Source organism: Amblyomma mixtum, chromosome 7 (genome assembly GCF_055824585.1).
Source record: "Amblyomma mixtum isolate Tamu chromosome 7, ASM5582458v1, whole genome shotgun sequence".
Lineage (NCBI taxonomy): Eukaryota > Metazoa > Arthropoda > Arachnida > Ixodida > Ixodidae > Amblyomma > Amblyomma mixtum.
Genome location: NC_143018.1, coordinates 10,941,066 through 10,955,008, shown reverse-complemented (window position 1 = coordinate 10,955,008; position 13,943 = coordinate 10,941,066). Strand labels below are relative to the sequence as shown.

Sequence of the window (13,943 nt, the reverse complement as noted above, 5' to 3'; positions counted from 1 at the left end):
GCCCGGCTGCTTTAACAGCGACCGCACCTTCGAATTCCTGCCCTCTCGCCAAGGACCTGGCTCAAGACGAGTGGCAGCCACCCGAGCTTCATGACCCTTCGCATCTGCGGCTGTGGCCATTCCGCCCGCACAGCCCTGTCGTTTGGTTTGTGCAGGTGGACGCTCAGCTAGACGTGAACGGAATCCGATCACAGATCTGGAGGTACCTCCTCGTGAGTAGGGAGTTGCCCACCGATCTCTTTTCCCAGCTTGACCTTCCGCCGCCGGGTGAACACCTTTACGATGACTTGAAGGACGCCTTCTTCAAGTTTTTCGGCACAAACCTTCCCCGCCCTGCATCCCGCACGGTACAGCCTGCTTCGGCTTTAGACACCCATCCACGTGCGAGCACCCGTCCCACAGATCCTGGCCGGCCCTGCTTGCCAGCTGTGGTGCCTGCCCTGGGACCATCACCAGAAGAGCTCTCTCTCGACACGGGCCCCACCTCTTCGGAAAGTAACCCGACCTGCGGCACAGCCCCACTCCTCGTCACATGTTCGCCTGTACCCTCCTGCCCATTTCCAGTGAGCCCATCTGTCCTTCCTGTCATGCAAGCCTCACCAGAGCCCTATCGCTCATGATGCGCAACCCGCACCGCTTACCACGGTTCCCTGGGCATCTGTCGGCTTCGCTAGTGACTCTGCCTCTGCGACAGACAAGACAGCCGCCGAATGTGGTGGCATGCTGGCGACATGGACGCGTCTAAGCGAGCCCCATACAGCACCGCCTGTGGTCTCAGCACCAGCGCATCCCGTTCCTTCCGACGCTCACGTGGCGGACTTGCGCGCTACTCCTCCAACCACAGCTGCCAGTACCAAAGCCACCCGTTTCTCGCTCCGCCTTCGCCTGCCTTGCCGCTACCTCGCCGCCTCGCCGCCTTGAGCGCCTGCGCCATCGCCTCCCTTCTCCCACTGCTGCTGTAGCAGGCGGCAGCGTCCGGCCAAGGCCGAAGTCCAGAGCGTTCTCTGTGCGAGCCAGCGTTCTCCTTCGCGTGCCCACCGCTTCGTCTTCTTCCGCGTGCCGATACGGTGGCGCTACAGACTCATCAGTTCCAAAGCAGGTCTTGCTGAAGAATGCCCTTCATGTTAGTAAAACTTCAAACTGAGCCACAACCTCCCGCTGATTTTCATTCTCTCAATGCATTTATAATATGGCTTCAGCAGTGAAACCTACGTGACTAATATTTTCAACAAAGGCCGAAATATAAAATGCAGACCCAGCCTTTATTTCTATTTACCTGTCAAGGTTACCAGTACAAACAATGTAAAAGTGCAGACACAGATCAAATGTGCTTGGTCCCATGCTTGACCTTTTATTTCCCACGAGACAAAAAAAATTTCACAGACGATCAATGTTATTTTTGCGGTAGAATATGCGTTGGCATTGGCGTTCCCACTCACTGATGGTAGCAGGTGGTGTGATCCAGACCATCAATCACTATGTGACACGTCATACCGCCTCTCCACTCGCCTGGTCCAACCCAGCAAACTGTGTGCACTGCTGTACCCCTAGCCACTCTTGTCACCGCGGTTTTCCTCTTGCCACCCGTTCTATCCCACCAACTCGCCCTCTCTCCACTTTCCCCCTGCCCTCTCATATCCTTTTCTCTCTATGACCCTTTCCCACCTCCACTTTGCCTCCTCTCCCCCAAGGTTTCACATACCGCCAATGACGGACACTTTTTGCACTAACACAGGAACAAAATCCTGCCTTGAGGCACCCGAAGAAAGTGCAGCATGCCAAAATGAACTGATTATTTTCGACCGACTCCTCAGTAAGTAGAGATGCACCGTCCAGCAGAGAGCAGGTCCTCACCTGTTCTTTATGTGCTGGAAGAGGTGCGGGAAGATCTGAACGAGTGCGGTGAGAAATGCTTGGGACGGAATGTACAGCAGAGACAGGCTGTTGGAGAAGCGCGCATCGTCAACAGCGACATCCGGAGGGGGCCTGGTGCTCTCAATGCCAATGTTGTACCACACCTGGAGCCGAAGGGAAGAAAGGAGGGGAAGCAAACGTCTTAAGCAAGGAACCTGCACTACATGACGCATTTTGTCTCAAACAATCTGAACTACAAATACTAGACAGCGATACAGTGATCTTTGTGATTTCAGTGTAGGCAATGCTTTCATGGCCTGTACCTTCCAGGCTGCACACCAGAGGGCGGCCTCTCCCTGTGGGTCAGCTGAGCGCCCCAAGAGGGCGCCACCATTCCCTGCTCCCTCGGCAGGACGGCTCAGGTGCAGGATCTCCTGGAAGCTCTTCAGCGCCGACAGGGACACCTGTGGGGGGCAAAAGTAACCACAGCGTTAACCTGCTTCAGTACTATATTGTTAAGGGACTGCAGGGAACAAATGCTTACTTCAAAGTAAAGTAAACTGGTAAACCACTTCCCACAACATCTACTGCTAATAAGTGAACGTTAAGTAAGTGCACAAACATAACAATGTCCTGCAACTGAATATGTACACTCACCATCAAAAGTAAATGGAAGGCGACTTTGTCAAAAAAATTTAATTTCTTTAAATATAAAGCATAATGGTCCATGCTCGTTGGTGCACAGTGCAATTCGCAAAATCACAATTAGGCTGCATTTATGTATTCAAGGGTGCATGAAATGGAGGGCCAATGATTAAATTTTTTCATGAATATTGCCTTCCATTTACTTTTGACGGCACCTGTACATCGCATGACCATATATAAACATAACGAGTGAACATAACAACATGGAAATGAAAAACAAAATTATGAAAAGCATGCAGATACAAATAAAAGTTGCACTTAACATCTCTACATAAAACTGGTGTCCCTCTCTCATATCCGACATTCACGAAGTGACTCCTGATCACAACGAATGCGAACTGAGCTGCATTTCATGACCGCAGGTGATTAAAAACACTTCACCTGGTGCAGTGAGAAGTTTACACTCACCTCGTTGTTCTTGCTCAAGGCTGAGTTCTCGATAAACTCGAGCAGCAGTGCCCACGCACGGGGGAAGTCTCCCAGTGTGTGAAGCACCTCACGTTTGACGTGGAACACCCTTGCCACACCCGACAGAGTCAGCACCTAGGGAAGAAGAAACATAGCACCACTCAATCCATCCAACCAGTTTCACTACTTCTGAGCATACCACTATGAAGCTTTGTTAGTCTTTCCGCGTTGTTCGTTTATGACCTTTCACAGATAGCTTTGGCCCTTTGTTCCCTGTGTGGGACACAACCAGAGTACTCCAGAACAATCACATGTGATAGTTTCCATGATGTATGAAGTTGTCTGTTCAGGAACTCTATCTCAAAGGTTCCTAGTCGCATTTAAACTGAGCGCAGTTGCGAGTGATGGGCATTTTCAGCCTGACGACATCGAAGCACACTTCGATCCTCGCTATAGAAACACTACAGCGTTTGTGTTGCAATTGTTCAAAAGCAGTAACGAAGTTTGTTGCTTGCGTGTACAACTTCACCTTAATGAACAGTTTACGGCCAGATCCTTTGCCTGTCAACTTGCTGCTCTGGGCACCACTATGTGACACTATGCTCGTTTGTGTGCTTGCATGAAGGGCTGCTCCATATCCACCTGCAGTGATGTATTGCACACTTCCACAAAATGCACCTTCCTGTATCTAAAAAAATGTTTACAGGCCCTTTAACATCACATTGCCTCCCGTAGAATAGCTATTTCATGTAAGCAAATTAGTAGAATCCTCGAGTGAAATTCATATTTTCAAGGTCCAAAAGCAGAAGTCTAGGTGCACATCCAATGCAAAGCCCAAGTGTGCTCTTCCCAAGCAGCACAGAAAATAGGCCCAGTATTGCAAATGAATGGTTTAACTCCGGTCCTATGTAGGGCCGGCCTTTTCCAGTACATTTCCAATATTGGGCCGATTAGCTGTGCTGTTTGCGTTGTGCCACTCACCTGCGTTTCGGCCCACTGCTTCTGTGCCGTGTTGCGCGAGTGGTGGATCAGTATGTTGCCCCCCATGTCGTTGACCTTCTCCGTAGACGCGGAGCCAGACAGCGTCCGCACCCGGTCGAGAAGTGGGAAAAGCACCTGCAGGACACAAGGCAGGCAGTATGAAGACGGGAACGTTCTGCAGGCATGAGCGCACAGCAAAGTGTGTTTCAGTGTGGCAATTCTGTTCAGGGTCCTGAGCTGAATGCGGGGCACTAAGCCTGAGGTGCTCCAGATTTCATGGTGGTATGGACTAGCTTTTCTATTTTCAGCTTAGTAAGAAATAACCTGAAGTTTGTTGCACCCCACAGTATATATTATTCATAGCACTTCGGTCAAGAGGATCCTCAGGCTGCTTTCTATAAGCACGATTCTTTTCAATACACTATGACTTCGGTGTCTAGCAGCTTGGCACGGTGTGAACCAAGAACCAAACAGGACATTTTACTGCAGTCATTGCACTGTTTGGCTGGTTTATGGTTTATGCACGTTTAACGTCCTAAAGCGACTCAGGCTATGAGGGACACCGTAGTGAAGGGCTCCGGAAAATTCAACCACCTAGAGTTCCTCAACATGCATTGACATCGCACAGTACACGAGCCTCTAGAATTTCATCTCCATCGAAATTCGACCGCGGCGAATTTCACAGTGTAGAAAGGCTAAAATTTTAGGATAATGCTGGATAATAAGCGGGTTCCTATGGTGTCACATTGCTGTCCCATAAAACTAAAGATTTTAGCAATAAGCTCATTACTGCTCGAATGCTGACCCGAAAGACGCGGGTTCGATCCGGGCCGCGGCGGTTGAATTTCTTTGGAGGAGAAATTGTAGAGGCCCGTGTACTGTGCGATGTCAGTGCACGTTAAAGAGCCCCAGGTGGTCGAAATTTCCGGAGCCCTCCACTACGGCGTCTCTCATAGCCTGAGCCGCTTTGGGACGTCAAACCCCAATAAACCAAACAAAACCTAAAACAATGCTAAGGTGTTCGAACGCTCGGCTTGATTGTCCCAGAGCGGCTGAACGCACCTGCCAGAGTACAGCCTGCCAGGTCTCCTGACGCAGCACTGATCCGTGGGCGTTGATGGTCGAGAAAAGGGTCTGGCCAGCGCTCTTGCGGACCGCCGAACGCGGGTCGACGCACAGTTCGCCCAGCCGCTGGAAGAGGCACATCCACAAGGGGTCCCAGTCGCCCTCCTCCTGCTTGAGCTTCTCCGCGTTCTGGTACAGGTAGTCGGCCATGTGCCAGAGCAGGCCGACGGCCGTCAGCGACACGTTGAGCTCCTGGTTCTGTGAGCCAAAGCGGGCGGCTGTGTCGACGCACAGCTGCAGGCAGGCGCGTGGCATCACTGGCAAGAAGTCAGCCACGACCAGCTGCAGACACTGGAACGCCGACCGAATTAGCGCCTCGCCATGGCTCTCCGAGATGGCGCCAATGATGGTCAGCACCTGAAAAAAAAAAGAAAGGTGAAGGGGCGTTCATGCAATATGACATTACTTCTTGGCATCAGCTGTTAGCACGGTCATGGTCATGTCCAAGTGACCTGATGAGTGAATGATGACCTGATGAGTGACCTGGGTTACATGACCAAGTAATCTCACTTACAATTAAAAGGCCACATCATCTATTAACATGAGCTACAGGTAATGCGACCAAAGACCACATCGTGACCAACTGGCCCCATGAGATTCAGAAACGCTGCAGTTTGAGCTAGTTAGTTGGCTTACTGTTACTGAAGACTAGTGCATAGACCTTGTACTGAAAATGGCTGTTCTTCATTAACACGAACCAAACATTATGTGACCAATGACAACTGGTCTCATGACCTCGCTATGTGAAAACGTCATTTCATACAAACAACAACCAACCACAGAATCTTGGGAGGGTTTCAGCGATAAAAGATGAAGCTGTAAAAGTAATTAATAGAATTTTTTTTCCCGCATAGTTGGTGGAGAAGAACGGGTCATACTAGCAAAAAGCCCGAGATTGAGTCTGACCATCTCGAGTGTTTTAGCAAGCACTGAAATCTCGGCACATAAATGAAGGTGAAAGGCGGGCTAGTTAATGCCTGCCAATTGGCTGGTACACTGCAACCACCGTACAACAACAAAACAAACCAAAACGAAAGACACACGGTGGATAGAACAGACAGTGGAAGTGGATGGTAAACGCTGGATGAGACAGACGGTGGATGGGATGGACAGTAGGCACAACGGACAGTGAATGATGAACCGAGGACAAGATAGATGATGGATGGTGGATGGAAAGAACAGCTGATGGTGAATGGTGGATGAGATGGACAGCGGACGGTATGGACTGTGGATTGAATGAATGGCGGGTCGAACAAACGATGGATTGAACGGTGGTTGGAATGGACACTGGATGATGAACAAAGGATGACGAGATGGAGAGTGGAATGAAAGAACAGTGGATGAGAAAGATGTAAGACGGTGGATGATGAACAGTCGTTGAGATGGATGGTCGATGGGATGAAAGGTGGATGATGAATGGTAGATGGTACAGAATGGTAGATGGTACAGATGGCGGATGGAACAAACAATGGATGGTATGGACAGTGGATGAGATGGGTGGTGGATGGAACCGACAAAGGATGGTGAACAGTGATTGAGACAGATGGGATGGATGGCAGATGAGATGGAAGGTTGACGAGGCAGACGGTGGATAGGGTAGACTGCACATGAGGTGGATGGTGGAAGATGAACAGTAGAAGAGACAGATATGAAAGGATGAAAGGTGGCTGGACGAATGGGGGATGACGGATGGTGACGTTGGGACCAGCTGACCAGAACAGCAAGAGGGATGCCCCCTCACCTGAGGCCAGCCATGGGTCAGCGTCTCTCCATTGCTGTGCAGCAGCGAGAGGGTGCAGTCCAGCTGCTTCTGCCGGATGTCCGGGTGGGCGGACGCCATCTCCACCAGAGGGGCCAGCAGCAGCACCTGGAGGCTTCTGCGCGATGCTAGCGGCGCGTGGACCGGCGCAGTAGTGTTGTCAGGCGCTGATGTTGCTGCCACTGGTGCTGAGGAAGAAGAGGAGGAGGCAGTGGTCGCCTCTCCCCCACCTCCTCCGCTGGGCGAGGAGTGGTTGAGCGCTGCCTTGACCAAGTAGGTGAGGGCCTCGGCACCCCACTCCCGCATGCGGGTGTGTGGATGGGCGCACACCTCCAGCAGGTGCTGGGTCACCGGCCGCCACAGCGCCTCCACCCGGCCCAGGTTCACCAGGCCCGTCTCGAGCAGCTTGGCCACGGCAAACAGCGAGGGCTCCTGCACAGACACCAGCGCATCCTTTCTGTACAGACATGTACGCACCCCCTCCTTGCTTTCCCTCATGAACAAGTTTGTTACAACAACAACTGCACAGGGTCACGTTCCCCAAAATGATGCCATCAGCGTCATCCGTGCTCTCCTACCTCTTCCTTTCTTCATCACCCGTAAAATGTAATTGACACCTTGAAAGCAGTTTTGGTTTGGTCTGGTTTGGTTTATGGGGTTTAGCGTCCCAAAGCAACTCAGGCTATGAGAGACGCCGTAGTGGAGGTCTCCGGAAATTTCGACCACCTGGGATTCTTTAACGTGCACTGACATTGCACAGCACACGGGCCTCTAAAATTTTACCTCCATCAAAATTCAACCGCCGCGGCCGGGATTGAACCCACGTCTTTTGGGTCAGCAGCCGAGCACCATAACCACTGAGCCACCGCGGCGGGGATTGAAAGCAGTTTTGAGCCACAGTGTGGTTATATGAGGACCCAGCAGAAACTTCCTAATTAATATTTGCAGAAGGCAAGAATTTTATTCAATGGGTTCTTGTCATGCTCTTACAAAAATCTGAAAAACCTGAAAATTTTTCCCTACTGGACAATAATTAGTGCCTGAATGGAGATAGAAGCCCAAGATAGCACGAATAGATTCCAGTCAATTAAAATTGCAAATTTTATTTACTCAAGCAGTTCTTGTAATAAAAACCAATGTGGCCCTTGCACAGGGCTTCTCGCCTCCAGGCACAAGTAGAAAAGTACATTTCCAATATTTTTACAGAGCAACAGAAGTTATGTGTGCAGCATTTCTTCAACACAGGACGATGGGAAAATGGCCCCATGCCACAGTGGCTTGCGACCAGCACTCGCAATGCAGAAACTTTCTCAGGAAGAAATTGCCACTCATATCAAAATCATTTTTTACACAGACAACACATTCATCCAAGGAAGCAAAGTGGCCTCTCACTACCACTTGCATCACAAACATCCCCATTAACGTTAATGCACGTGCAGAGGCACATGTGATCGAAAAAGAAAAGGACAAGATATTACGCCTCTATCTGGAATCGCTGATTATTCAAACGACAGCGCATACACTTAATCGGAATGACAGAAACTTGCCCCCAATCTACGCCAGGTGCCTGGGTTCGCTCTTGCGCCGTGTATAAAATGGACAACGCAGCTACGTTCTGCCTCATTGTGAACAAGGCTCCCGTGGGGGAGCCGAAACGTCATATCATCTTTTCTTTTGGTCGGTGCCTTCTAACTTCGTCATGTACCATCCCGACCAGACGGGTTTCCGTCAAACACTAGAGTGCAAACGTTAATAATCGTTAATAATGCACATGAGCGCCATGGTATGGGTAGTTAAAATCGACGGAGCATGCGATGCAATGGTGATTTGTGAAAGCCAGGTAATTTGACACGGAGCTTTATTCTTTCCGCAAAAGGACCCCACCGGAGAGCATGCTCAAGCCCCACTCACTCTGTTGTTGTAGGCCAGCTCCATCGATTCTGTGGAAAGCTTGCACAGGGCATCGATCAAGTGATGCAATGCCACATCATCCAGGTACCTGCACAAGACACACGTGCTACACTAGTGGCACCTTCAAAGCCACATGAGTGACAAGGGGTCACGAAGAAGGCTCTCGTACAAGCATAAAGACGCCTCTTAGATTTCGTCCATGCTTCTGACTATGACCAGAGTCTAACAGCTTATTCAATTTCAGATTCTTGAAAAGCATGAAGTCCTTTTCAGGTCTTATTTTCAGAGCAGCTGATGAGCAGTTAACAAAAATAAAAAATAGGGTCAATGGGATGAAATTGAAACAGGCTGAAGTAAGAAAAGAGGAGAAGGAATTTCACAGAGTCGAAATTCTGCATACTTAGATGAACACACAGTGTGCAAAAGGGATGAAGTGGCACAGGATGACATGCAAGGCAGAGTGCTCGTAATTTAACTCTGATTAAAACATGAACAACTCCTGAACAAGCTGTCTCCCTGCCAATCGGGGGCAGCCATGTAATCAATTCAAGTTATCAGACCTTATTTTCCTTTTAGACCAATTGGCGCAACTGACTAAGCTTTGGCTGACACATTTTTCCTGCTAAAAATGAGCTCGCATAAAAGAGTAAGAGATGGGCATGCTCACGGATAGAACAGAGCGTCTGAAGGTAAATGCCTTCACCGCTCTCTCTTGGTTGGGGGGGGGGGGGGAGGGGATGATAGTAAGTATACAGCGCTAAACTGAATGCTGCTCCTTCCTGAAAGGCTGCAACAGCCAATTGTGTAATGTGGATGTCCACTAAAGGCATGTACATACAACTTATATGTTGCAAAGGCAAAGCACTTCATGCTAGAATAGAATTTGAAATTTAGTGATACTTAAAAACAACACAGTAGCTTTTTGTCTAGGATTGCAGCGAACCCAGTTCTGTCAAGCATGCAAAGCATGATGCTGACAAGGGTTGAAATGCATGCATTCCAAACTGTGGCTCAGCTGCAAAGATACCAGTAGTACAGATAACATGAGATCTGAAAGCACAGGGGAATATAGATGATAGCACCATAGAGCAATATATTCAATAAACCAAAGAAAAGCTGGTGTTCACCACCTTGTGCATGCACTCCAGGAGAGAAATCAAAAACATACATCACAAAAGAATGAAGCCATGTATGGCAGAATCTCATTAATTCAAACTTGCCTAATATGAACATTCATTTATTTGGACCGACGCTTCGGTCCCATCAATATCAAGTCCATTAAAAAACTCTACTTAATTTGAACTCCACAGAACTCCACTTAATTTGAACTCCACAGAAGAAAACTTGGGTCACCTTTGAGTTTAAATTATGAAGTCGACAGTACATGAGTTTACGCTGGGATGCTACAGAAGTTATTACGCTACAAAAGCAGCAATGCAACTAAGATGCATCAACAGAAAAAATCATGCCGAAAATGAAAATGAAAATTATCAGTCTGCACATCGAGAAACTTTGAGTTTGATTTTTACGTTTAGGGCCCATCCCAGAACATATGTGCGCAATAAGAGGAGCTATTACGTGATAGTTGTTATGAGGTCAAATCATTTCAAAATGAAAAGTACTGAAATAAAGTTACTTTGCTATGAAAATAACTCAAGGAAGGAGTCGAGAACCCAGGACATGATGGCATGAAACACAGATTATGAGACACGAACTGAGCAAGCGAAAGCAAGGAAGGGCAGAAAACAAAGACGGCGACGACGGCGCGAAGAACGAAGGAAGGGAGAAGGAAAGTGACAGCGCAGAGCTTAGAAATCGACGAGGCCACACTTACTGGGAGTTGTGAAAGACACGTGACAGAGTGCCGGCCAGGGGCACGTAGCTGCGGCAGCGTCAATCGTGTTTTTTTTTTTTTTCGCATGTGTGAGGGAGGGGCAGGATAGGAAGAAGGTTCGATCCAATTCGACAGATGGGTTTTTTTTTTTTTCGCGGATCATGATGGGCAGAGAAAAGTAGAGATGGTTGAGATGAGAGAAGAATAAAGAAGAATGAAAGAAAAATTGTTTTGAAAGCAAAGGTAAGAGCAAGGATGGGACGGAGAGAGAGAGAGAGAACAGACAAAAACATGGAGTCAGTTGCAAGCACCGAGAGAACGTCGACAAAAACACTGCACATTTTCAAACACAGACACCAGAGGAGATAAGGACAAGTGCAGCAGGAAGAATATCACAAAAAGTTATCTCTCACAAAAAAGTTATCGCTCAGCATAGTTCAAACCTGGGCCAAGCAAGAGTTATAGGTCGCGTGAAAGCTACGTCCCAGCCCACCTCCCAGGAACTAGTCAACCTCAACCGAGGCGTCCATACAATGATGGGAAGGAGACAGAATAATCTCTGATCGGTTCGTAAATAGAAGTGATAACATTCGAGCACATCCGAAAAGGAAGATTAGCATGGAAAAGCTGCTCCTATTTTCTCTTCATTTGGGCTCACATTTTTTTCTCATTTGTATTCACTGATGCAAACAATGCCCCAAAATCATGCTTCTGGGGCACACACCATGCGTGATGTGACCCTTCAACAATCACTTACACCCTATGCAGCTGTTTGTTAGAAGCTCGGTATCAAAGCAGTTGGGTGCTACTGTGTGTTGGTCTGCAAAGTGTGATCTGCAGGGGAAGACTGTGATCTGATTTGCCATATGGATACGAGGGGGTACCCAAAAGAAACCAGACTAAATTTTTTGGTCGGCAAAGCTTCTGTGGTACCGCGTTTTGCCACTAGGGGCGTATAGAATGAACATTCCAGAGTCAGTAAGCCGAGTGCCGTCATTGAAGGAGGTCAGACTAGTGTAGGCAGAGTTTTAGAGTGACGACTGTTTTGTCTGAATGTCGTTTTTGCAATGGCCGATTTTCGTGAAAAGCGTGCGCCGGTGAAATTATGATTTTTGCTCGGAAAATGTTGAATGGAAACACTTGAAATATTAAGAAAGACGTACAAGGACGATGCTATGGGGACAACTAAAGTGTTCCTGAATCGAATCCTCAATCAAAGCAACAATCATGCCAATGGAAAACTTCAAATTCACCTCGCTTAAAGAAAGCTCGTCAGGTGAAACCAAACCTCAAAACAATGCTGATTTGTTTTTTCGACGTGAGAGGAGTTGTCCATTGAGAATTTGTTCCGCAGGGTCAGACAGTTAGCCAGGCTTTCTACTTGGATGTTTTGAAAAGATTGGGCAACAGTGTGCGGTGGAAGCGGCCAGATTTGTGGCGATCGAGTGACTGGTTTTTCCATCATGGCAATGCGCCTGCTCACACAGCCCTGTCTCTACGACAATTTTGGACCAAAAATGGCATGACCCCTATTCCTCAACCCTCATACTCTCCCGACCTTGCCCCGTGCTACTTTTTTTGTTTCCTAGAATGAAAAAATAGGTGAATGGAAAGCGTTTCGCTGATGTTGCTGAGGTGAAGAAAACAACGACGGAGGCACTGCCAAGCATCACAAAAGATGAATTTAAACAATGTTTTGAAAAATGGAATGAAAGATTCGACAAGCGTATCATTGCAAGTGGGGAATACTTTGAAGAAGATTGAAGGTCTGTGCTTAAAATGTGAACGAATAATGTTAGGAGAAGGTAAGTGACGCCAACCAAGTAAAATACAGGAAAAACACGACGTTTCGGGACCGGCTCGGCCCCTTCTTCACGGTGTGACTACGGGCGAGCGCAGCTTGGCTTTTTAAGCCCCTGTGTGGAGGACCTGCGGGTCAATGGCCGCAGCCCATGGACGTAGGATGAGGGGAGAGTCCCCAGGGAACGATTAACATTCTCTCGTGTTTGCTGTATGTGCCACGACTCGAGTAGAAGCCTCCTGCGTGGGTTAGCTTCCGTTTCCAATACAATGGTGCTGTCGAAGTCAATTGGGTGGTCACACCCTTCACAGTGTTCGGCCACGGCGCTGCGTTGACGATTCATGTGACGGACGTCCGCTTTGTGTTGGTTCATCCTTTCCGCGAAGTTCTTCGTTTCCCCTATGTACGACGCCGGGCAGACGGAACACGGAATTTTGTACACGACGCCCTGGGCCTTTTCTCTGGGCTGCCGGTTTTTTGGGCGGGGGAGAAGGCGACCGATAGTGCTGGTCGGTTTGTGCGTTGTCAGCACCCCTTCTTTTCCGAGAATGCGACCGAGCGTCTCGCTCACGCCTCTCACGTAGGGGATGCAAACACGTTTCCGCTTCTGGCATGCGTCTGAGGAAATAATAGACCGGATTTTGTTTTGCCTTTCTTGTTTCCTGATAATGCGCCGGATGAATTCATCCGGCGCATTATCAGGAAACAAGAAAGGCAAAACAAAATCCGGTCTATTATTTCCTCAGACGCATGCCAGAAGCGGAAACGTGTTTGCATCCCCTACGTGAGAGGCGTGAGCGAGACGCTCGGTCGCATTCTCGGAAAAGAAGGGGTGCTGACAACGCACAAACCGACCAGCACTATCGGTCGCCTTCTCCCCCGCCCAAAAAACCGGCAGCCCAGAGAAAAGGCCCAGGGCGTCGTGTACAAAATTCCGTGTTCCGTCTGCCCGGCGTCGTACATAGGGGAAACGAAGAACTTCGCGGAAAGGATGAACCAACACAAAGCGGACGTCCGTCACATGAATCGTCAACGCAGCGCCGTGGCCGAACACTGTGAAGGGTGTGACCACCCAATTGACTTCGACAGCACCATTGTATTGGAAACGGAAGCTAACCCACGCAGGAGGCTTCTACTCGAGTCGTGGCACATACAGCAAACACGAGAGAATGTTAATCGTTCCCTGGGGACTCTCCCCTCATCCTACGTCCATGGGCTGCGGCCATTGACCCGCAGGTCCTCCACACAGGGGCTTAAAAAGCCAAGCTGCGCTCGCCCGTAGTCACACCGTGAAGAAGGGGCCGAGCCGGTCCCGAAACGTCGTGTTTTTCCTGTATTTTACTTGGTTGGCGTCACTTACCTTCTCCTAACATTAAATTTCCCAACCAGACAGACTTCTGTCGAATGTTTTCTTTTGAGTGAACGAATAAGTTCAAACAAAAATAAGTCCGGTTTCTTTTGGGTACCCCCTCGTATGCATTGTTCTATAGCTCTAGAACTCAGGGTGTGCTGTGCTCCCATGTCCTGCTAGCATGTCTTTATCAAGATGAAGACAGCTGCGTGTG

The 13,943-nt window shown here is 48.8% G+C and overlaps 1 protein-coding gene across 3 annotated transcripts in view; it reads right to left on the bottom strand.

The window, feature by feature from the left end:
- Positions 1-13,943, bottom strand: part of mon2 (Mon2 homolog, regulator of endosome-to-Golgi trafficking) — a 235,386-nt gene that overhangs the window by 198,080 nt on the left and 23,363 nt on the right. For 2 of the 3 annotated variants that reach the window (XM_089551686.1, XM_089551687.1), the window contains exons 15-22: positions 10,578-10,625; positions 8,744-8,831; positions 6,815-7,264; positions 5,011-5,430; positions 3,949-4,083; positions 2,968-3,102; positions 2,178-2,318; positions 1,855-2,018 (exon numbers count right to left, since the gene is read on the bottom strand). In XM_089551686.1, the coding sequence (XP_089407812.1) occupies positions 1,855-2,018; positions 2,178-2,318; positions 2,968-3,102; positions 3,949-4,083; positions 5,011-5,430; positions 6,815-7,264; positions 8,744-8,831; positions 10,578-10,625 (1,581 nt within the window). The remainder of the gene's footprint in view (positions 1-1,854; positions 2,019-2,177; positions 2,319-2,967; positions 3,103-3,948; positions 4,084-5,010; positions 5,431-6,814; positions 7,265-8,743; positions 8,832-10,577; positions 10,626-13,943) is intronic. The other variant, XM_089551688.1, reaches the window with a different exon arrangement.